The 25,065-nt window shown below is 35.6% G+C and overlaps 1 protein-coding gene across 4 annotated transcripts in view; it reads left to right on the top strand.

Moving 5' to 3' along the window:
* The window catches only part of ALDH1A1 (aldehyde dehydrogenase 1 family member A1), a 52,962-nt gene extending 28,992 nt beyond the window's left edge, over positions 1-23,970 (top strand). For all 4 annotated transcript variants that reach the window (XM_005504213.3, XM_021290056.2, XM_065045993.1 and 1 more), the window contains 11 exons: positions 3,054-3,194; positions 6,581-6,710; positions 7,781-7,842; positions 9,834-9,962; positions 12,841-12,954; positions 14,491-14,593; positions 15,154-15,338; positions 17,658-17,822; positions 19,753-19,910; positions 20,938-21,012; positions 23,350-23,970. In XM_005504213.3, coding sequence (XP_005504270.3) covers positions 3,054-3,194; positions 6,581-6,710; positions 7,781-7,842; positions 9,834-9,962; positions 12,841-12,954; positions 14,491-14,593; positions 15,154-15,338; positions 17,658-17,822; positions 19,753-19,910; positions 20,938-21,012; positions 23,350-23,422 — 1,335 coding nt within the window. In that variant the 3' untranslated portion in view covers positions 23,423-23,970. The remainder of the gene's footprint in view (positions 1-3,053; positions 3,195-6,580; positions 6,711-7,780; positions 7,843-9,833; positions 9,963-12,840; positions 12,955-14,490; positions 14,594-15,153; positions 15,339-17,657; positions 17,823-19,752; positions 19,911-20,937; positions 21,013-23,349) is intronic.
* Positions 23,971-25,065: the final 1,095 nt, after the last annotated feature.

Genomic DNA, 25,065 nt, shown 5'->3' with positions numbered 1-25,065 from the left:
TCTGATATTTATGTTAGCCAAGAAATATGTATATCTAGAATGACTTGTATAAAAAGTGTGTTTTAAACTTAGCAGCAAAATTTCCATTAAACACCTATTTACCTATGAGAACTACCATGAAACTTATGCTTCTCTGTGTTATAAATTCACCAAAAATTAACTGCCAATAAAATAAGCACAATCACTTTCAGAATATTTTAATTTACTGTACAAAGATTCACTCTGAATTGAAATGCAGTTTCATTCAACTCTTCATTCAACATCCTGTGCTCATTGAATCTCAGTTACTGTGCTCTGTAATTTCATCATGAATCTTTTGATAAACTTTGGCTCAAATGCTATCTGTCTCGCACATGAGCAATAACGAACACATACTATTAAGAAGGTCATAGTGAAGACACATTTAAGACCTTTTGTTAGACAAAGGTGGGTGAGAAAGTCTGCATGAATCCAGCTTTTGATCATTTCATATATCTAACCATGAGTTCCCCTGCTTTTCTTCAGTCCCAGTTACCCATACAGAGTGCTCAGAGTCGCTGAGTTTATTTCAGGCTCTTTTTCTTCTCAATCAAATAATTTCATAAGCATGCTGTTAATTTCTGAATCTTATCCCCCTAGAGCCACATATGCTTTGATGTAAAATTCTGCTGCTTCTACCTCTTCTCTATTTAGTGTTTAAAACCCAGATTACATAGGAAATCAGGTTGGCCTGATATTTGATCATCCTCAAATTAAATTACTCATGACCTTCAACTGTTCACTTACCATTCAGAATTTTTGTCCTTACAAGCACTCTAACAACTCATTAAATAAAGAGGTAATAGTGTTCAATACACAAGTTTGCTTTCTCTCCAATAATTTTGCAAACTAATGTAGAATGACAACTGCTATTAACCAAATTACTGAGTAAAATGTACAAATCTAGTAAATTACACAGTCATTGTGAACCTAATATTCTAGAGCTTAGTCTTCAGATAATGAGCCAAGAGACTTTAAGAATTTAATTTGTATGTACAATAGGGTTGACAAAGGGCTATACACTGCCATGCAGTGGTATTTAAAAAAAAAAAAAAAAAAGTGAAGATTACAAAGAATAGACATACATGTGGGTGGGAACTGTTTTCCTTTCAGTTTGATGGATCTCTCAAGCTACATTTGCTAATCCTAAAGGCCCCTTGTAATAAAGCAGGCCAACAAATAATCAGTTGCATATAAAGTAAAGGTTCTTCTGTAAAAAGTCTAAACTAGCTCTGAAAGGAGCTATCCGTCTTTATATTCATGGTGTAGGTTTATGTACCCAAATTAAATTTCATACAGTTGAAGAACATTTTTTTTCTTACAGCTATTCACAGCCTTACCTTAACTTTATTTTTTTTTCTTGTTTTATTTATCGCTGCACTTGTAGAAGAGAAAACACATGGCACCGTATTTCATTTTAATTTACATCATTCACACAAGTACTTTTTATGGTTTTCCTTTGTTCTTCTCCAGCAAAAAACAATGCATACTTCCAAGTCATATTGAAAAGTTATAGAACATATATAATCGAAAGAGATGACAAAAAAATAAGATGAATTAAATGTTCATTGAATGCAGTTTTCCGGGTGACAAATAAATGGTGAGGTTTTTGATAACATTCTGACAGATTATGAAGAAAAGTAATTATTTTTAATCTGGTAGGTTTCAGATACCTGATGTAGATGACTGGTCAGTATTACCCTATAATAATGCTAATGCTATTTGCAAAGATCCTTCCTATCGTTTTCCCAAACTTCCTGGAAAGATCATTAGGAAGTTCTGTGGGCTTTCTGCCTAGCAGGTCTGTGTGGGGCTTTCCACGCCACTTATCCACCCCACTCCCAGTATGTAAACATTAGTTGTTGCTACCACCATCAGTTAAGTATTTACGATCTGGTTTACATTTAAAACAATCGACTTTGGTGTTATTTGTTGGCTTAGTCAACCTTGATGATTTCCCTAGAGGATATTTTACTAACCAATTGTAAAAAAAAAAAAAAAAAAGTTTGAAAGGAATATTTTAAACAATATTGTATAGATTCTTCCTCTTCAAAAAAAAAATATATATATTATATATATATATAAAAGAAAGTAGACTAATGTCATTGTTTTAATGGGAAACCTTTTGCAAGATTGTGAAATATAGAAGTATTCCAAATACTAGAAGTCTTTTCTCAAAAGATTTTTATTTGGGTTTATTTATATCCTGGAACACACTTGGACAGAGTTTCATACATGCATGAGTTTCATACAATTCATTGTAGATTTTTCTGCTATAGTGAAAGCCAAATTAAAAATAATAAATTATGAGATTAAAAAAAAAATGGACTGACAAATTAGCTTGTTAAAGCAAGACAATGCTTAGACTTCAGAACATTTAGGCTTATCATTTTTAATCTGGTTAATTATTCAATCATTAAACTTATTTTAAATTTAAGTAAGTGTTCCTTAAAAATTCAAAACCAAACATAATTATTTATCTTTCTCAATAATAAATTTTTGCTCATTTTATTAAACATTCTAAGCAACAGATTTTTCTAACCTGGTCTTCAGCACACCACCAGATACTTTTAGACGATTTTTAGTATTTAAATATTAAACTTATAGATTTGGGTATCTCTTTGTACATAAAAGAGATTAAATTGCATCATCAGTGTAACTGGTGGGTGTGTCCCCAATTATAGACAGTTGTTTTATTTATCACTGCACTTGTAGAAGAGAAAACACATGGCACCGTATTTCATTTTAATTTACATCATTCACACAAGTACTTTTTATGATGGTTGTGATGGTAGGTGGTTTGAAAATCTAAGTTTTAAAAATAGAGTTCCTTAATATGTTTTTGTTTTAGAAGCTTAGAGAAGTTCACATTTCTGGAATTACAACAAGAAAATAACCCATGTACCTAGAATTACTGTACTAATTCTGATTAGATTTATGTTGGTGTCTCTAATTTATCTTGCATATTTAACAACAAAGAAGACCTATGACAGAATCAATTACTGATTATAAAAGTTTCTCTGTTTCCCCCGCAGGCAGATGTAGACAAGGCTGTTAAAGCAGCTAGAAAAGCTTTTGAGCTTGGGTCGCCCTGGCGTACAATGGATGCTTCAGAGCGAGGAAGGCTCTTGAATAAACTAGCTGACTTAGTTGAAAGAGATCGGCTGATTTTAGCTGTGAGTATGACACATGAACAAAAAGACTGGAAAGAAAGCCTATGTCCTGATTTTTAAAGCAAGATGTATGCACGTATAACATGTTAAGTCCTTGGAAAGTCAGGCTGTCTCAATACTTGTTTTTCATCTGTGTTGCAAATGAACCTTATTAAACTGTCTTGCACTCTGGTCTACTAACACCCCACATCCACAGAGTACTTGAATACTTGATTAGCTTTAAGATGATACTTAAGCTGACTACAATTGTTACAATTTCAACAGTCGATTCTTAAGGACACAATAGCATAGACCACACACTTAACACTAGTCTAAACCAAGGCCTGAATCAAGGCCTAAGCTCAAAGACTGGCACAGCACTTTCAGATGATGCAGGTAAGAACTGGGAGAAAATTTTAATTTCATGGCTGCATATTTTTTTAACACTAGTACTTTATTAACTCCAGCTGGCAACTGGTAATGAGTAAGAAACCTTATTCAGAGCTAAAAACAGTAATTAATTACTTATTTATAGGAAGAATATGGTGAATGACATCCTTTCTCTAACCACCACTGTGTATTGGCTATTTTATCATTTTTAACAGCAGACACAAACTGTAGCATCATCATCTACCAAGTGTGCAAGAAAGAACATTTAAGATAAAAATGCACCACCAATTTGATAAAGTGTGGTACCCTTCTCCCTTGTTTTAAACCCCACATATGCTGCTACAATTAAGGATATCTCTTTGCTATTTCATACACCTTCTGGAATTAACAGTTAGGATAATTGCTTGCATTATTCTGAACATGAACCACGGTTTTCTGCCAAGGCAGTCAAAAATTTAGGAGAGCAAGAGGAGTATCTAATATTCAGGGCCATCATTCAGACTGTTCTAGTTGCAGTTGAAATATTCAGCCATTAACTACAAACCACACCACTGATTCGCTCATATAATTTAAACTTTCAAAATACATAAAACCTGCAAAAAATCTGTTGCCCATTCTACTGTCCTTATGGCTGCAGTATAGGAAGACACTCACACATGTCCGAAAGAAGTTTTTAAAAGCAGAATGAAAATTTCAAGGAACTGAGATTGTTTCCTTGAAATCTGAAGTCTACAACTGTCAAACTTACACTTTTCTTCAACTAAGTTATTATTCTAAATGAATCTTGTCACCTTGATAGGGATTGATAATCACCTAGTTTCTCAGGAGAAAACTTGGGTGGCTATAACTTGTAACCTTAACAATGCTAGATTTATTGGACTTCAGAGAGAAAAAATTTTAAGAGAGTTGCATTTCTGATAGGAAAAGTGTGCCCACTTGTCAGTTAAATACTGGATAAGCTGGTATTTGCTTCTTTGCTGGATAGCCTAAGGCCTTACACATGCAAAGAGGATGGAGAAATAATCTTTTTTCCACAGGAAAGCTGAAGCATTAAGGTAGTTTTTGTTCTCACTTGCCATTTTCATAATATGAAAGTATTGCTTTTCCCTGGGGCCCCTCCCAGGTTTCTATTTTACTGACTTTGGTTTTATTTCCTACACCTTACTAACTTTATTTACTACTTTTCCCTTGTAGATAAGGTGTGTTTGGATGGCTTCCATACTTCATCAAAATGAAGAGAGATTTTTTTCACTCACAGCTTAACCTACCTGCAGAACTAGTGCTGTAGAAGAGCAAATAGCTTTGTAAACGCTAGACATCAAAATAGACTCCCAAAGCTCATTGCAAATGCATTTTCCTGTGTTCATGCATCTGACCAGGATCAAGATTATTCCATTTCAGTTTTTCATAGAGTGATAAGATGCCTCTCCTGTAGCTGCAGACCCTCAACTGCTCTATGGGTAGGCTACTAGAAGAATAAGTCAAAGCAGGATATTGAAAGAGCCACTTAGAACTTTGTTTCTTAGGTTTTAGTTTGTTGTGATTTTCAAAACTATAGAGTTTATAACTCTGAGCCAGGGAATAATTTTCTCCCATGCCCAAAAAGAACAACAATGTGTCGATATATTGTCCAAAATGACAAGTGCTTATCTCATTTAATCCGTTCCTTGTTGCTAAAAGCCATCAAGCATTGCTGACTTCTCTATTTGTTCGGTTCTCTACTCAGGTATGATATCTGCAATATGTTCAGTTAACTAAAGCTGTGCACTTTACAGCGAAGTTGTTGGTGATACATTGTATTTGCAGGATCAGTCAGTAGAGTCAGCCTGAAATGCTAAAAATCCTTGGACATGCAAAATAACAAATTTAGAAAATTAAATAATATTTCTGAGATCTGACTGGATCTTGAACCTACAGTCTGAGTTTCTCTTACTAAGCAACAGAGCAGAGTTTTTCACAAAGGTGAAAGTGCCTAGTGTCTCTGTGCAGGAAAACTTGAGAAAAAATTCTAGCAGTGTCAAGAAGATATTGATGCTATTTAAGAACAGAGCATGGTCTTTAACTATATGTCTCAACAATGGAGGGTATTAAAAAGTAATTAACCTGAACCATTTTCCCTAGATTTGTCTGGAAGTCAAACCTATTTAGTGCTGGTGTCTCTGTAGGATCACTAAAGCACTGTGGGTGGAACAGAACTGGTCAACTGGAAATTTATGGATGTTGAATATTTGCTGATTATTATTCTCAAGGTTTATATCTGTATTGCATGGAGATCCATGGTAAGGAGAGTTAAGCTTGGTTTCAAGTAAACCAGTTAGCTCACTCAGTTAGCAGTTAGCAAATAAAAGAGAGTCTCTTTTCTATAAATATTTATTATTCATAATGAACTTTTCTCAGTAAGAGTTCTTGATGGCTCACATCTTTCCTTTGCACATCAAATACACAAGGTATATTTGAGGTATTTTATTCCATGCTTTGAGTCTTCTTCCTTGTTTAAGTTGTTAACCATGCATTTATTAAGCGCATAGAAAGACATTCCTTAATCATTAAAAAGCACAAGATCCTAAGTTAATGTGGCAGTTATTTCCAGGGAATTACTGCCTACTTTGGCTGTCAGTGTGAATAGACTGAGGAAGGCCACTCATTTTATTCACGTCAGTTTTTGTGCGGAGTCCTACCTGATCATTCATCTACACCTGTAGAATATTTAATCTAAACTAGAACTATGTAACTGATTCAGATAGGGGAAAAGCTATTTTTCCATCAGAAAATTTCACTATTACATGATCATGTTATCTGCATAGCTCACTGTGAATAGACCATAATGAAAATTTCTCATTTGTAAATTGCTATCTTGGGATTTTCAAGTACTAAATATCTTGCAGAGGGGAATTTATCAAAATGTTTGTACTACAGCTGAAAACCTCTGAACTGGACAACCAAAAGCTAAATGACCAAGTACAAGCACGAGAACTATTATCAGTATTTGATATTAACTTCATAACTGTTGTTGTCTGCAGACAATGGAAGCCATTAATGGTGGGAAACTCTTTTCTGCTGCTTACCTGATGGATTTAGATGCTTGTATCAAATCGTTACGCTACTGTGCAGGTTGGGCTGATAAAATCCATGGGCGTACTGTTCCAATGGGTGAGTACATTTGAGATAAAAAAGTACAGAACTGAAGCCAAAGTGCTCTGTAAAAGGCTGCCTTTTTCTAAAAGTTAGGCAACAGAAAAAAATATCTCAAACAAAAAATATTTTTGATTGCTCTTAATATAGGTTATTTCATATCCACCATCCATCATAGTACATGTTTCAAACATTTAGTGCAATTCTTCACATTTATTTTTTTGTTCTGTACACCACTAATAAGTACTGTTTATTGACCAAAAGATTTTTGCAAATATGTGTATGAAGTCTGATAAGTCACTTTTGCATAGAAAAGTATAGCTTATGCAACGGTACAGTAATAAAACCCAGGTATTTGCTTATTAAAGCTAAGATTAGCACAAAGAGTAATACCTGTTTCCATTATTGGATAATGTATTAGGAAAAATACCAAGAGATAGGAATGAGGAAACATTCCTTTATTTTGCTCAAATTTTTTCTGTTCCCTCTCCCATTAAGCAGCTCTATGAAAACGTTGTTTGTAGCTGCCTTCTCTCAGGACAAAGGAAAGAATGGTAATAAAGAAGGAATTAAGGAAAACTAGACTGATAAATACTTCCAACTTTTCGCATCACATAGATATCCATACTCGGCTTAATGGAATGGGTTTATTTGAATCAAAGGGAGTTTTATACTTAATGGATTCGATTTAAGCTAAGATCTAATATTAAAAAAATTCTGATACGTACCTGAGATTTTAAATGACTTTTAAAAGAGTACCTTCCCCCCCCAAACAAAAAAAGATGATAAAAGAAAAAGAAATGAGGAACACTCATTGGTTTGCCGTGCATACCATATTGAGAAGAGGGTTTATCACTCCAAAAATTCAGTCAGCCTGGCAGAATCAAATCTTGGAGCTATGTAGAAAATAGATATTGAATCCAGATGTGCTTTATGGTGTTTTTTTTGCATAGTTAAGATTTTGAAAATATCATTTAGAAGTAAAATGGTATCCAGCTAAGTTTGGTATCCAACTTTATTTCTTTCTGGTTTAACTGTTTCTCACAAATGCTTTGTCTGAATGTCTAATTTATTTCTTCTTCTCCTAGATGGAAACTTTTTTACATTTACAAGACATGAGCCTATTGGTGTGTGTGGCCAAATTATCCCTGTAAGTTGGAGCCATTTATGTAAAACACAAATGTTCCTGTTATAAATGGAAATGCTTTTGAAATTTTGTCTATGCAAGTGCATTTGTGAAACCCTACCAGTCAGAAACGTTAAGTTTCTTAAAGACAAAGACTGTTCTGAGTACTCATCGAACTCTGCAACAGGGAGCTTTTGATGAGTCTGTCCCCTCCAACCTTGTCTCTCTCCTTCCTGTACAGGGAAAGAAAATAAATCTCAAAAGATTGACTGATTGATTGCTTTGAAAGACAGAACTACATTTTGCTGGAAGTGAAAGAATTAGAAATAAACAGCTATGAGAGGGTAATATTTACAGCCTATAAGTAACAAGGTCTTTAGGACCTGGAATGTCTGTTCTGCTCTGTACAGCATCCAGATACCTGAACCTTTATTTATGACTAAGGCTTATTCACCATGTTCATGGTACAAATAACAGCACAAAAAAATGTGTCTAATAAGCACAGTGATACCGAGCCATATGTTTCCAAGCTCCTGTTTGGAGTGGCTAAATTTCCAGTTTTGAAGTCACTTATTTTATGTTAAGATTCAAAAGTCATACCTAAGTCTGAACATCCAAAACATTGAGGAACTCAACTTTTAAATGTATTTGTAAGGTCTACACAGCTTCTACGCATTGCTGTGAAAATAATTGTATACACTAGATGTTCCTAATCCACCCATCTCTTTGCACATAGTAGGTGTGGGCAGCCTGACCTGACCTGCTCAGCAGCTTATGAGATTCTGAAAGAGTCATCTTGTCTGTCAGGTTTGTTCAGACATGTGGGCTCCACACATGTTCTGGGTGTCCTGAGTTTACAGATTTGCTATCTTTTTAGACCATCACATGGATTTTTAGAACATCACTGGAATATGGATCCAGCCTCCAGGAGAGCTTGGGAATCTGCTAATTTAGATTCTCTTGTAGGCCAGGCACATGATATTTCAAGTAAAGCACTCAGCCAAGATATGCTAAAGAATTAGACACACTAAATGTGCATGTTGAAAGTATGAGCAGTTAGTACGAGGACTGGCTTTCCTCATAAAATATTCAAGGACTTCTGAGTATATCTCTATTTTCTCTCCACTGAAATGTGAACCTACCACGTTGGAGGTTTTTACATAAAATAAAAACTTGGAGAACTATGTGAATGCTGCAAAACACCCTTGCTAGCTCATCATTTCGATTTCCCTTCACTCACACAGTTCTACTTTAATGATAAAGATCTAGAAAACCCTGTAATACCTTTGTGTTATTTGTGCTCCTGTTATTTTAGGGATGGGGTAACATTAAAATGGGATAAGGAGAGAGATAAAGACCAGTTGCATGTATACTCCTCCAAGCCTTTCTAACATAATAGATAACTGTTAACTGCCTTTTTTCTGACTTTCATAAAGGTAAGGCACACAGTATTTTTTTATGCCCGGATTCATGAGCTCAATGCTTCCAAAAACTATTAGAAATGTTCTCAAAGGAGCAAACCATTTTTACCCAGCCCTGATGCTTCTTAATATGTGGTCCAAGAGGGTCAGCTGCTCCGCAGTCTGGCTGGACTGACCATGACAGAGAGCTGCCAGTGAAACTTCCATGGAAAAAGGCAGGGGCTGCATTACACATTATTACCTTGTCTGCCCTAGAAAATGGAACTGATGATGGATGTGATCATTTAAGTTAGCAAAACTCCCAATTTCACCACTAATCTACCAACTTTCTGGAAGGCTTTGTAAGAAGAGCACATTTATTGTCTCTGGAGCTCTTAACTAAAACCTTGGATGCCCTGGACTCACATAAACTAAAATCTCTGGTCTTTGTACAACAAAGCTTGCCAGTTGCTTTTTCAAAATATCTTCATTCTGAAAAGAGTTCAACAAAGAGTTCAACCACCCAGTTGACAATTTGCACTGTTATTATAGAAAAAGCAAAGGCGTCTTGGTGATATATTAGAAATAGGATACACCTTCTCATCTGTCTTTCAGTGGAACTTCCCATTGATTATGTTCATGTGGAAGATCGCCCCTGCCCTTTGTTGTGGAAACACAGTTGTTGTCAAACCAGCCGAACAAACTCCACTGACTGCCCTTTACATGGGATCCTTAATTAAAGAGGTAAGTCAGCAACAGCAGAGTGTTTTGCCCTTCTCAGAAATGTAAGAGTATACTGCAGCTGAAGTGCCACAGAGGTAATATAAGCCAGGCTATCCCCTGCATGTCTCCCCACGCTATCTCATTGCATGTCTGGCCTTGTACTGTGGAACTTACCTTACTGTAAAGCAGTGAAGCAAATCCAGGGCAGAGGCATGCATATCTTTCTAGTTCACATGCACACACACACAAAAATACAAAGAGCAATTCAGTAACTTAATTCTTTGGGAAATATATTTGTATTACAAAAGCACAGTATGTTTTAAAGTCAAAAGCAAACAAAGAGTCAAGGACAGAGTACTTAGAGTTGGGTGACAACAACTTTGTTAACATAGTTATCACAGAAAAGGATCTGTTGATACAGCTAATTATTTTTACATTTTAGTTGATCCAATTTTTCATCTACCTGGTTTTATTATTAACAGGGTGCTGCAAAAATGGACTGGTGACTGCTGCCAAACTTATGAACTCTCTTCACACAGAAACTGGGAGAATACACTTTGTGCTCTTGAACACAAGTCATGCAGTAGTTTCTCTGGTGTCTCCAGAGTTATGTTGACTATTGTGCCCAGCCCAGTAAATACCCAAAGAACAGTTAAATACTTGAGCTATCTTGCTTCCCAATGAAATCAACAAATGTAATCTAACATGTTTGAAGAGCTGTCACAGATGTCAATAATCACCAGCACAGTAACCTTGCAGAGCGTTAATGGAAATGACTTGGCACTTTTTATCATTCTGCTTCAAAACAATGATTCAGTAAAACATACTGACTGGTTATGAGTTAATATTTTACAGAAACTAACTGACTGTCAGGAAGGAGCTAAGTCCTGCTGTTATCACGTCACATAGTAAATGCTAAGAGATAATATTGGGAAGGACAAACTGCTTTAGGAAAAAAAAAAAAAAGACAGAGATACTTTATTATACTTGTGAGTAACACAAGTATATTACTCTGAAAACAAAAGAACAAAAACCAAACAGCTTTAAAGAGAAAGTAACTCAGCTCTTCTCTGAGTCTAACAAAATGTCTGTACTGATATTCTGATTTCTTGAGAGTTCTTAAGTGGGAATGTAATCAGTGCTCCATGTTGTGTCCATACTTAACACCAGGGTATTTTTGGCAAAAGGCAAGATGATTCTCATTTTACCTATTCATTCATTGTTCAACTGAAGAGCAGCTTAAGTATGTAATTATTGAATGTTTTTGTTGTATTATCTGGTAGATATTGTGTAGCTTTAAAGAAGACAGATATTTATCTTGTCAAGTCCTTTATGATTTATTCACTCAAATCAAGCTGGGTTTTAATTTACGCCCAGATTACCCAAATAAAGTTGGAGCCCAAATCCCTGATAGTGATCTGAACCTTGCTGATCACTTCAGTAGTTGTTTTTGACTCATTGTGAAACTATTTGAAGATCTAATTTAACTCTCTCCTTCTCAAATGTCCACATTTAAAAAAACAAAACAAAAAAAAAAACAACAACAAAACAAACAAAAAAAAAAAAAAAAGTCATTCTGGTAATCCTCACTATCCTTTATAGTTCTCACAAGACTCCTTGCTTAGATGTAGAGAATAGCTTCTAATACAGACATGGAAAATAGATGCCCAATGTGAATTAGCCCCATAAAAATACTTTTCTTACTTTTTTCTACAAAGTATGAAACACAATGTTAAGTAAATGAAAAGAACCTCATTATCTCATCAGTTCCAGGGCAAATATTAATCTGGAAAATTAATTGGTCATAAGAAGCATTGATGGAAGGCATCTGAGCATGAACCTGTAAGGAACTAAAGTTATTTGAACAAAAGCAGTTGCCTGGTGTCCATAAGGCAGAATATGAGGTTTAGAAGCTGTAACTCACCAGCCAAAATTCACCAATTCAGCCAAAATTCATTTTCCAAATGAAAATAGAACCTTTGCATAGTCCTGTTTAATGCTAAAAAGAGACTCATCTAAATGATAAAAAATGAGATACTGTTTTAGGGGGAGTCTTTGAATTCCATGCTTGCTCTGCTTTGTAAGTGCCATTGAGATCTAAGAGCTTCTTCAGAAGCCCACAGGAAATCCAGATCCACATCTATGGAAATTTGCCTGACAAGCTCTTGGAAGAAAATAGCTTATTTTGTCTGTGAATGGAACATAAATAACATAGAATTGGTGGGAAACAATAGCTTTCATTTGGCCCACAGAAAAGACTCTTTAAACAGAAAATTTACGAGAAACTGGGACTGTGCATATCTCAGATACCCAGCTTTTTCGTGCTTGGTAGCTGATCTGCCTCTTTTGTGCTGTAAACTCTCAGATTGCCCACTCTCTACTTCTAACTCACACCCAGAAGAAGAAACAAAGGCATTGAGTTGGAAGTATTATTTCCAACATTTTTCTTAATAGAATTTCAGTGTTAGTCAGCAGATCATTAACTAATTCCATCTAGTGTGTGGAATAGTGAGTAGATGGTCCAAGGATGATTCAAATAGCTTTAATCAAGAAGACATGAAATCAAGATATCTTTTTCTTTAAACACCTGACTGGGGAAGAAAATGAAAAATAAATGTTTTCTTTGGCAATGGCATTGAAAAAGAACTAAAATTATATGTTCTCTCTTTTTTAAAAAAGGACAGTTCAATAGCCTAAAAGACAGGTGAGGGAAAGAGGGTTACATGTGAGAATGAACATAATTGTGAAAATGAACGAATTTGGGGCTTTAGGGCTGAGAATAACTGTATGACTGAGAAAAGGAGTCTAGAGAACTGAACAGAGAAGTGAGACTAAATGAGAAGTGTTCTTCTAGTCATCATCCTTTCCCAGGTTCACAGGGTTCTCTCTTCCATTTCAGGCAGGATTTCCACCTGGAGTTGTGAACATTGTGCCAGGCTTTGGACCCACTGCTGGAGCGGCGATTTCTCACCACATGGATATAGATAAAGTAGCTTTCACAGGCTCTACAGAGGTACTATAATGAATGCAAGAAAACATAAGCAGGAACTGAGCCTCCCTGATTCCCTGTAGTGATTTAATTTCTAAAAAGTTCTATGTAAATATTCAAACTTTTTTATTTCTTTTGGCTGCTGTTTACTTAAACAAAGTCTGCTTAATGATTTGTTGGTTATTAACTTTAAACATGTTTAAACAATGTTTCTATTGTAGAAAAGCCCTTCAAACAAAGACACTCTGCAAGATACAATGTGGAGATTTTTTGGGGTTTTTTTGGTTTTGTTTTTTTTTTAGTAATTATAAAAAATTCAAAAGCAGCTGTGTTCCATTCTTTTTAGTTTTAATAACAACAGGGTTATAAAAGTACTTCAGAAACCTTATTTAGGTGAGGTGATGGTGATGGAAAGAAAGGTCACTTAATTTTCCTAACCTTCAACCTGAAGAACTGTGACCGATATGATAGATTTCTCAGTGCAAGTATTACATAACCAGATCCTTAACACAATACATTATATTATCTGTCTGTGTGAATTCTATATAGAAGAGCTCCCAAATGGTCTCTTAACTTCTTGGATATATACTCCAAAGATAAACAGCATTGCCTTATAGAACCATAGAATAGTTTGGGTTGGAAGGGACCTTAAACATCACCTAGTTTCAACCCCCTTGCCCTGAACAGGGGCAACTTGCACTAGACCAGGTTTCTCAAAGCCCTATCCAACCTAGTCTTGAACACTTCCAGAGATGAAGCATCGGCAGTACTCTGGGCAACATGTTCCTGTGCCTCACCACCCTCATGGTGAAGAACTATTTCCTTATAGCTAAAATAAATCTACCCTCTTTTAGGTTAAAGTCATTGCACCTTGTCATATCACCACACGCCCTTGTAAAAGGTCCCTCTCCATCTTTCTTGTAGGCCCCCTTTAGGTACTGGAAAGTTGCTATAAAGTCCCCTTGAGCCTTCCCCAGGCTGAGCAATCCTAACCCTCTCAACCTGTCTTCATGTCAAGGATGATTACACATTGAGTACAAGAGCTATATTTACTTTTAGAAATCTTCAGCTCTAAAGTAACAGGAAAAAAATCCAAAAACATGCTATCTGAGAAATACTCCACAGATGTTCCAAATGGATAGTAGCAACTACAATTCCCATGCCCCAATGTCTTTCTAAAGGCAGATGGACCAAAGGATGTATTCATAGAGATTGGTGACAGTCCTCTTCTTATGACAGTGTAATATAGCAACAAGCAACAAAGGTAAGAAAGCTGGCAGAGATAGTCACAGACCAAAGCCACAAGGACTACAAGTGTGTTTTTCCAGGACAGTTCATATTAACAGGAGTGTGTCCGGGGGGAAAATCTTCTATAAAACATTCCTGGTTTGTAGATTGCGAATCACCTGCACCCTGACTTTTTTTTTTTCCTTTTTAACTTATTTTTCATTTCTACTATTACTGGGATGGCAGAGAACTATGAACTGATTTTCACTTTTGAGGAACTCAGAGGTCATAACAAGTTTTTTAAGATGAAACTGTATTCTTCCTCCCTTTTAGGTTGGCAAACTTATTAAAGAAGCAGCAGGGAAGAGCAATCTGAAGAGAGTTACACTGGAACTTGGAGGAAAAAGTCCTAATATTATATTTGCAGACGCAGACTGTTAGTAGCATTTTTATTATATAAACCTACTACTTTTGCAAGTACCATGTTCTTTTTCCGTGTCAGTAAATTACTTGTACCCATTTAATGAAGGAGTACTTCTTAATGTTTTCTGGTCACGCCACAGTTTTAGGTTAGACTACCACCAAAAGTTGGTGGGCGCTGAATGGATATGAAGCTCTGACAACCTGTTGAGATTACCCCTTAAGGGTGTAATTAAGGATTATCCTAATGCGACACAAATGTAGAACCAAAAGCAGATAGATAGATTTTATACAGGTTTATTAACTTTCTAGCTGAATACTCCTCTTCATATGTCTGATAGGGCAAATCATGTTGAATCTTTATTTCACAAAGAAGAGTAGAATGTGTTTTTCTAGGTGTACTGTACTATTTTTGATTAGTAGTTTGATACATAAGTAAATGGATGAATATTTGTATTTTAAAGGACCATATAAAAATTCAAAAAAGGAAGTGAGAAGGAATGATGAAGATTTGTAAAGAATTTATGACATGACCATTCAAATGTGTTATCTGATGCATTCTTCATTGCTTTTCAGTGGACTCCGCTGTGGAATTTGCACATATTGGTTTGTTCTACCACCAGGGACAGTGTTGTGTAGCAGGATCTAGGATTTTTGTGGAAGAGCCTATTTATGATGAGTTTGTTCGCCGGAGCGTTGAACGAGCAAAGAAGAACACCCTTGGGAATCCTCTCTTGCCTGGTGTACAGCAAGGCCCTCAAGTAAGTAATGTTATGTGTTTCCAATATAATTGTGACATGACATAACAGTTTAATGTACTTCTATTATTGTACTTCTAATGCAACAATGTACAACCTATTATTGCATTAGTATCAAGGCTAAGTACAGTTGTCTTGTGGTTAGTCTGGCGGACCAGGAGGAATAAACTGGACTGACGGATGTTTGTGTCACTATCATAGGGCTAAGGGTGAGATTTCTTCTTTCTCTTTCTCTTTCTCTTTCTCTTTCTCTTTCTCTTTCTCTTTCTCTTTCTCTTTCTCCCCTCCCCTCCCCTCCCCTCCCCTCCCCTCCCCTCTCCTCCCTCATGCTAACAATTTAAAGAGAGGTTAAAGTAAACCTTTACTAAAAATAAATTTTAAAATGTTAAACAGGAAAAAAAAGCATTACTGAAAACATTCAAAAGAGCATGAAGACTTTTGTCTCCTCCAGTGTCATCATTTGCGTTTCTTGACCTCTTTCTATTCTTAGGAAGCTTTAGCAGAAATCTTAACTTTTTCAAAGTTAGCAAAGTTTCTCCTTTTAGAACCCATGTGATACTGTTTAGTGAAAAACTCTAAATACACAGTTTAGTTGTATTTCTTTTGTCATAATTATGCTGAATATCTCTCTTTGTCTTCTAATTCTTTGTTGTGCTTCGACTAATTCTTCATATAAATAAAAAATTATAGCCTCTGTCAGGCATACTCACTGTGCTCTCTTGTCATAGAGACTCCTTGAAAACTGTGTTTGTCTTCCAGTTCACAGGCCTTCTGGGGCAGCACCTAACCCCACTCTCTAAGCAAGTTGAGTAGCACAGTGGGCACCAAAGAGGAGAAAAAGGCCTTGCTGGGACACAAAGGATCATATATATGCTAATTCACACATTATTTGTGTCATCTAAAACTTGCCTTCTCTTCAAGGTGTTTATGCACATGAGCTATTTGGCCACCAAGGTAGCAGAAATTTTAAGTCTTCACTGTGAAGAGAGGCAATTGAAAACAAAATTACAAGGGGACCTCAGCAAACTAAAAATCAACTCCTTATCAAATTCCTTATAAATCCATATCTCTATAAATATAAGTTTTTATCAAAGCTATGGCTGAATAGCTGTTTACTCCAAAATGTATCCAGGATTCCCCAGAACCTTTGAAAGTAATTGTTTTCTGTGACCATGGTAGTATTTTTGCTTAAACTGAAATGAGATGTTTTTCTTGCACAGGTAAGACAACTAGACACACACCTGCTCTGCTGACTCTTGAGTATGATCACAGATAAGAAGCTTCTGTGCACAAGTCACTATAGAAGTAATCTCAGTATCTTCATGAACCAGTGCTTGAAGGGCTGAATGCTGGAAAAGTGAAGGCAAAAATTATGAAAATGGAACTAATGAAAAAAAAAAAAAATAAGAGAGAGAGAAAAAAAGAAAAAAGCTTTACCATTGAGTTTTTCTCCACATAAGTGTTGTCCTGTGCATAATTTGCCCTCAGGCCTGAAGTGGTGATCTATTGATTTGGAGAGGGGATGAGAGGAAATGATGTGTAATCAGTTTCTAGTCCTCATTTATGCTATTTCCTACTATCCACTTTGTCACTGAAAACTATACGGGGTTAGAGAAATACAAGCCCCTATTGTGCTACCACAATAAACACCTCTTCCAGCCAAACACCATGCATTTTGCTATGCTATAAAGCCAGTCTGCATTATGTTTGGCATATGTTGAACTTTTTGGTAGGCTTAGAAGCATGAAGGAGCAGAGGTTAGCTTCATACCATAAACGATTTAACATCTGTGTTTCTCAAATCAAAAATGTAAATGCCTTTATACCACTAATAAAACAGAATAAACTGATAACAGCACTGAATTTCAGTTATATTTTACTGTTGCTTTTCAACTTCCTTTAGTAGTCTAGGAAAACAATATGGCCAGTCTACCAGACCTAGTGAAGTACAAAAGAGTCTTGTTGGCTAGATCAAGCACTCTGCTGTTTTTGCAGCATTAAGCTCAGGAAGTAAGAGGAGTAGGAGAAGTATAAACACATTTATTTTATAGATTTTTTATTTGCTTTTTTAAAAAAGAAAACCAGCATATCAGTCCTTCTAGGGCTGATTCTTTTATGTCAGAATTTCTGATAACTGGTCTATTTGAGAACAGACTGCAAAGTTTTGAGAAGTTAGTGACAGAAACATTTGCAAGGCTCTCCAGATGTTCCACTTCAACACCTGCAACTCAGCAAAACTGGATCATTGTTAGATTTTGGTTAATGAGTTAGAAGAACAATTCAGTGTGTGCTGTTTTCACCTCTCTATTATATTTTCATTTAGATTGATAAGGAGCAGTTTCAAAAAATCCTTGAGCTAATTGAAAGTGGGAAAAAAGAAGGAGCCAAACTGGAATGTGGAGGAGGTCCATGGGGAGACAAAGGTTACTTCATCCAGCCCACAGTTTTTTCTGATGTTACAGATGATATGCGTATAGCCAAAGAAGAGGTAAATACATTTTTGGCATTCTGTACTCTCACTGGAGATTGTCTGTTTAAATGTCTGTGCTAAATATCCATTTAGAATGTCCAGTGGCTACATAGAAACATTCTTAGTAAATATGTAGTTCCATCCTGGTGGTGTTTAAAATGCTTTTCTCAGTTTCTAATGCCCATTTTAGCAACTCAATGGGGGTCAGGGAGGCTGGCCTGCCAACAAAGGCTCGAGCTTAAGCTGGCAGTACATAAAAGTGCTGAGTCTTGGACTGTTTACAGTACTCCATACTGCCCATGTCTCACGTATTGGAATAATGATAACCTGTAGCAGAGAAGGAACCTTGAAGGCACAGCTTGTGAACTCTTTGCACTGCCTAGGAAGCCCCTTAATTTGGAGTTTGGACACAATATGCACTAAACAGCTACTTTGCAATAAGAAAAAGTAGTTAGATTGTGCTTCCATAGGCATTTTGTTGCTAACTACAGCAAAGCAGAGTTCTGCCTCTGCAGGGTTTTTAACCTAGATCAGTTTGCAGATGTGTCTACACAGCATTGAAGAAACTTTTGCTGACCCAACTAAAGTAGCAGTGCCAAGGTAGCAGTGATCATCTGCAAGGAATGACAGAGGGTCACAAGTGCAGAGCTGCTATGCCGTTGTAAAAAAAAGAGTTCTGTAAACACATTCTCAAAGTCCATGTCCAAAGTCCTCTTCTCCATGTTTTTTTTAATTCATCTTGATTAATAACTGCTGCAATTGGTGTCCATTATAGTTCTTAAAACTAGAAAGCTCCTTCCAAATTGTTACAAATCTAGATGTTGCTTTATATAGCCAGCAGCACTGCTCATGCAGTCTGCTGAACATATATAGAACCTTCAGCAAGAGTCAACAGGCTGACTTAAAATGAACATCAGAGCATCTAGAATTAATTGTGAAGGGAACAGTGCTGTAAAACAGGAGATAGGTGTATGACAAATAATTTGGATTGTTTCTGCTGGTCTGGGTGTCAGGTAGGAAACTACACAGTAGTATGTTTCTTCACAGATTGGTTAGCTTCCTTTGAGTCAGCAGTACAAGCACTGCTTCTTTCACACTGTTTTGAGTGTACTGAACAATGAAATACCAGACAACCAAGGCAATTCATCAAATATCCAGGTTCTGAAAGACAAAGCTTGAACAGTGGGGGAATGTTCAGTGATTTTCTGATCTGTGTAAATCAGTCCCTGCAACTGTAGTTAGAAACTAGCATTAAACATTTTCCAGGAAAAAGAAGTGGAAAGGTTGTGATCCATGGAATGGAAGTAATTATATGTGGCAATGCCCACCTGTCCTCGACAGACTTGGCACTGTGTGGTGACCATGGGTACCTGTGGCTGAGAACACAGAGTGACAATAGTGGGAAAACTGAGCCTGAAGGATGATTATCTCACATAACACCCATATGGAAAGCAGAAATATTTATTTCATCTAGTGTACATGTCCAGTTGTGCAGCTACCTGCAGAGATAAAAGCTGAAGAGAAAGTTCAGAGAAAGGAAAAGCTTAAGATCTTAACTCTAAAACTGGAGTTTGCAAAAAAAAATACCAGTTTATTGGTAACAGCCACAGGTATGTAAACACCGTGACTCCATGCTAACTCCAGTTATGGTGGGTGTCTTTTCATCTTTATTTATTTATTTATTTGTTTTCATAATTTTCCTTTTTTTTATTTTTTTTTATTTATTGTTTTATCAATCATTTTACAATAGGCATACTACAACACTACAAAAATCCTATCTTTATGTGAATTTATAATTCTTTCTAGAGCTCTGTTATGAGATGTATACTCTTGACTGAACGAATTCAAGAATAAGGTCATTTGACAGAAATATTTTTTTTAAATATAAATTATTTACAATAGCAAGCTATCTTAGTTCACTTCTTTTATTTACATGTGTCTGAAACAGATATTTGGACCTGTTCAACAAATCATGAAGTTTAAAACTGCAGATGAAGTTATCAAGAGGGCAAATAACACTTCTTATGGCTTAGCAGCAGCAGTTTTTACCAAAGACATGGATAAAGCACTGACGTTTGCGGCTGCTCTTCAAGCTGGAACAGTATGGTACATAATAGCTTTTTAATTCTTCCAAGGGCAGTAACTGTAAGATATTTTAATAATTCTTTGGGTGGTATACTTTTAGATTTGAATTTGTTGTAATCTTTAGAAAGGTAGATCTATGCCATCCTCCTGTGTCTCTCTTTCCATCACTGTTCTGTTCTTAAAGTGCTATTAAATAAATACTTAATTTACGTCTTCACACAACTGTCCTGTAAACTTAGTCTGAAAAAGGAAACTGTCTTGTTAAAAAGGAAAGGAGACAAAACAAAATACAGTGAGAGTGCCACTTTACTTTCTACTCTGTATCTGAGAATAGCCCACTACATACTTAATTTGTGGGCATCATTTTTTGTTCTGTATAAAGAAATGAATTATCTGAAGTTCTGTGGCTATTAACATGGGCTGAAAACCTACTTGTGATGGAACAGATTGACAAAATGTGGTTAAAAAAAAGTAACAAAACACAATCAGGAGAGAACTGGTACAAGTACAAGGGCAACTGTTTTCAGAAATGAAAAAGAATGAGGTAACCCATACAGAGCTAGAAAGGCAAAGGCTAAGATGCAAGAATGAAAGCCTGGAGGAATAGCAGACTGAATCTAATTACTATCACTGACAGATACCTGCATTTCCCTGCAGTTACATCAATTCATCAGAAAGAGATCTAAATATACACTAAGTTATTCTGAATTTGCCTATTGGATGTGTAGCTGCAGAAGAAGTAACTATGACTTGTCTCTGATTTAACAACTTATACACTAGTTAGTATATTATAATTATCAGAGAAAGATGTGACCATCACTCTGCTCGAGGACTCTTCATGAGTGTTAGAAACCCGATCATAAGTGTAATTTCTGGTAATGCTTTGTTTCTCTGAACATTGGATTACACATATTTTTGCAAATATATTATTCAGATATAGTTTGTAAATATGATCATAGGTTTTTTACAGTCAACAGAAAAACATTGATTTTTCAGAGTGAAAAAAAGTTGTTCCATGATATCAAAAGTAATTTTTCTGTCCTTCCAGGGTTAATTGTTACAGTGCAGTGTCTCCTCATTGTCCTTTTGGAGGATTTAAGATGTCAGGAAATGGACGAGAAATGTAAGTAAATACTTTTAAAACTGTAGATTCACCAGAACTGCAAAACAAATTTCCAAAATCCAGATTCAAACTCATTTATAACTAGGATGCCCAGTTTGAGATTTTGTCAAATTACTCTATATAGTGTTCAGGGACTTCATGTTGTCAGAGGCAATGTCAAGCAAATAATTTCCCTATAAAACAAATAAGAAGATTACTTAGATACATACTTTCTTAAACTGACCATTTTTAGTAGCTTGTGGTCTACTGATTTGTAAAACTGATCATTGTGTTTATGGTTTACAGTTTTTGCATATATGTAGAAAGGGTCATTTGCATGAAGAGATAAATGTGTATAATTTATGGAATTCCATTTAGATGCTAGGTTTTTGAAAACACAAGGCATTTCAAAATCATTAATTTAAACAAAAGCTTTCGGTTTAAAATGACGTTTTTACAGTATGTTCCAGCACGGTCAAAAGTTATGACAAAAGTAGTCCTCTGTTGTCTTCAGGCCTTTGATCTTTTCCCACACTAGAGATGGAGGAGTATACAGAAATGATAAGCTAATCAAATTATTTCAGAGTTCCAAGGTTTAGTCCAGTTTCAATTTGAATCATGTCCTGTCTGATCTGTGTTCATCCTGACCCTCATGTTAGCAAGAGAATCATGTCACATGTTACATCACAAAATATCTCATATCATATCTGTTCATTATATTATATAGAATTAGGTCTTTAGAGTTTTTTTAGAACATAAATCACAATCAGCCATTTTTTAAGTATTTTGTCAAGTCATTTGTCATATATCTGGGAAGAACAAATTGTTTTTAAAGCAGCATATAAAATTCAAAATGTGTAAATTTTCCCTTTAATTAAGCCAAATGCATAGTACTTTTGATGAATAATGAAAGTACTTTAAAAATTAATGTGCTGGTGAATTGTTTCAGAGCTTCTTTTTCTCTTTTTTGTACTTTTTTTTAAAAGAGACAAACGCTAGAATTTTCATGGTTGCTCATCACTGGACTCAATCTGTTCCTGATGGCAAAGCTCCCACTGACTTCAAAGGAAACAGAGTTATGCCAGTGCTGAGAGCTTTAGAAAATATCAAAATGAAAACAAGAAAAAACGATAATTTAGGCCATTATTATCAAGGACTGTTTTGCATTTGCTGAATGCCAAAAACTGACATATCATCAATTCTGAATTACAGCCTTCTGCAGAAATATTTTGGGGATTTCTTTGCTGGAAATAACATGAAAACAATAACAGTCTATCACAAAGATTAATATTCTCTGTAATAATGCATTTTGAAGGAGTTAAACTTTTGTGAAAATGAAATCTTTCCTAATGCTCCATTCAAAATCACAATTAGTAGAGCAATAAGGATATTCCTGCTAGAGGGCAAGGAAGGAAATAGTACCAGATAGGTGTCTACCATGGAAAATATTCTGTAAACATGTGGCAATCAGTTTTAGAGGAGATGGAAATACGCATGAAACAACTTCACTGAAATAATCAGGAGGTCACAGTGTCAAGCCACTGACCTCCCTAAATCCCGCAATAAAATCCCCTGTATAATTCTTGGAATGATAATACCATTATGAATTAAACTGCTGAATGTCACAAACTAACAGAATGCCACTTCAAAAATGAAGAGAATCAGTAAAAATTTACCCACAGCACAAGAGTCCTGATCACAGGTTTCTGTTTTGCTTACAGATTTATCTAGTAAAATGGCGATGAGAAATGGATAACATACTGTAACAAACCTTTGTTCTATAAAACATCACTTATATCTAAAGAGTTTGACTGCATCAGATGTCAAACATCTGGGCACACAAGCATACTTCATCTCATATGTAAAACACAGAGGTGGAATCATGTTAATAATATGTCAGTAAAATTTAAATGTTTTTCGCTGTCTGGTAGATTTCATAGTGGGTTAATTATGTCCCTCATTTACATGAGATGAAGCACCTATTCTTTCACTTAGGAGAAAACTCAACATCAGAGGAAAGCATTTGAAAATAACTTGTTGAATATGTCTGTGAAGATCTAACAATGTGCCTGCTTTGGTACACAGAAAGCCAGTTTAGCAATGCATTAAATTTATTAAACACCATTATTTTGCTCAGAAATGAAATCGGTTTTTCTCCTACTTTTCTCTAGAGACAGTTACTGTAGCTTTTTGAAAGGCTTCCAGCAGCAGTCTAGCTGCACAGATGTCTTCCGAATATATATAGTATACCTGTTATACATCTGTCCAATCATACAACACCACTGAAAATCCCATCCAGGCCATAACTCATATAAAAAGCATTAGCATAAATATTGCTCTTGGTTCTCTTTTATCTAGGGGAGAATATGGCCTTCATGAATACACAGAAGTTAAGACTGTCACAATCAAAATCCCACAGAAGAACTCATAATGCTGCTTGAGGTACAGAGTGAATCTGAAAAGGGGATCTTCAAATGCAATCTTCAAGTGAATCTGAAAAGGGGATCTGAATTCTGAAGAATTATTCATTAAACTTTTTGCTTTCTGATTGTATAAGAGGTGCTTGCTTACATTAAAAATATAAAGAATAATACAGAAAAGTGAGTAAGTGAGAAAATGAAAACTTAATGTCTGGTGCATAGCTTACTAATTTTGTAATTCATGTTCAGGAATAACTGTTTTTTATTTCCAGTGGAAAGTCTCTGTAGTGCTATTAAAATGTTCTTTTTTGATATATCCAACAGGAACAGTTTGAATCTATGTGCTCTTCTAAATGTTAGATGACAGCTCTCTTTGCATTTTCTTTGTGGCCTTAAAAAAGCACTTATGAGTAACTAGAAGATAGATACTTTTCCATGTCTTTCAAAAATAATAGGCTTTTTCTAGATATATTTCTTAAACTACTGAATTTGTCTATTATACCACACAAATGTAATCTGGATAATATTAATCAATATTAAAATTCACTTTCAAAACGTATTATTGCTTCTTTTGATAGTCTTTTCTATTACACTGGTTTACACCTGGGCACTATGCATCCTTAAAGAGACACTACTTTCTCCACCATGTGTTTAGGTCATCGGAAGCATACTATATTGGCTATATGGAAACTAAATATGCTAATTATTTGACAGTATTATAAATAGAAAAATGTGAACACACAGAACACTGGGCAATTTGCAAAGAGCCAGCACTTGTTTTTGTAATGATAAGTATATAAAAAAATTCTTAAGAGATAACAAGTGAGAAGTACCAAAGGGCGAGAAGAGAAGTGGAGGTGAGGGAAGTCAATCTTCTTTGTAATTTATACCATTTTTCCTGTACTCACATGTCTACATGTTTTTCTTATATCTGCTTATTCTCATAAAGGCCCTCTGCAAATATTTGTGTACCAAGCTGATCATAACCTGCAAGATCTCTTGGTCGTGCAGCTTCAGTATTTCACAATTCTCTGCTCATCAACAGCAACCACCAGATGAGTCCTGGGACAGTGGTCTACAGACACGAAGTATCGCAATTATGTAGTCTCCTACTGACAGAATCAAATTTTCCCTGTACTGAATCTGGAGCCCCAGTTCATCTCTTGTAAGAGGAAAATGTAAAGAAGAAAGCAGAGAAACCAAAATAAGCACCAAAAAAAAAAAACCAAGAGAAAGGGGAAAAATCCTAAAGAAATAAGTTGAAGAGAAAAAATTACAGCAAAACAATAAAAGAGATTTTGAAAGTGGTAATGAACATTGTATTAGAGAAAACCTGAATATCATGAAAGATTACATTTTTGAAAAGAGATGAAAAGCAGTCTGTAGAGCAGGTATGGGTCTTCATAAAACTCTACTGTCGAAATTCTGCTTTTACTGAAGTCAATTGTAGAAGTCTCAAAGGAGCATAAACATGTCAAATTGCACTAAGCTTTAATTTTCATTTTGGTTTGGATCAGGCATGCACATATGAATCACAGAATCACAAAATCACAGAATGTTAGATAATGGAAGGCACCTCAAAAGATCATCTAGTCCAATCCCACCACTGGAGCAGGAACACCTAGGTGAGGCTACACAAGAATGTGTCCAGGGG

This window comes from Columba livia, chromosome Z (assembly GCF_036013475.1).
Source record: "Columba livia isolate bColLiv1 breed racing homer chromosome Z, bColLiv1.pat.W.v2, whole genome shotgun sequence".
Taxonomy (NCBI): Eukaryota; Metazoa; Chordata; class Aves; order Columbiformes; family Columbidae; genus Columba; species Columba livia.
Note: the sequence above shows the minus strand (reverse complement) of the source record. Positions and strands in the feature narration are given on the sequence as shown.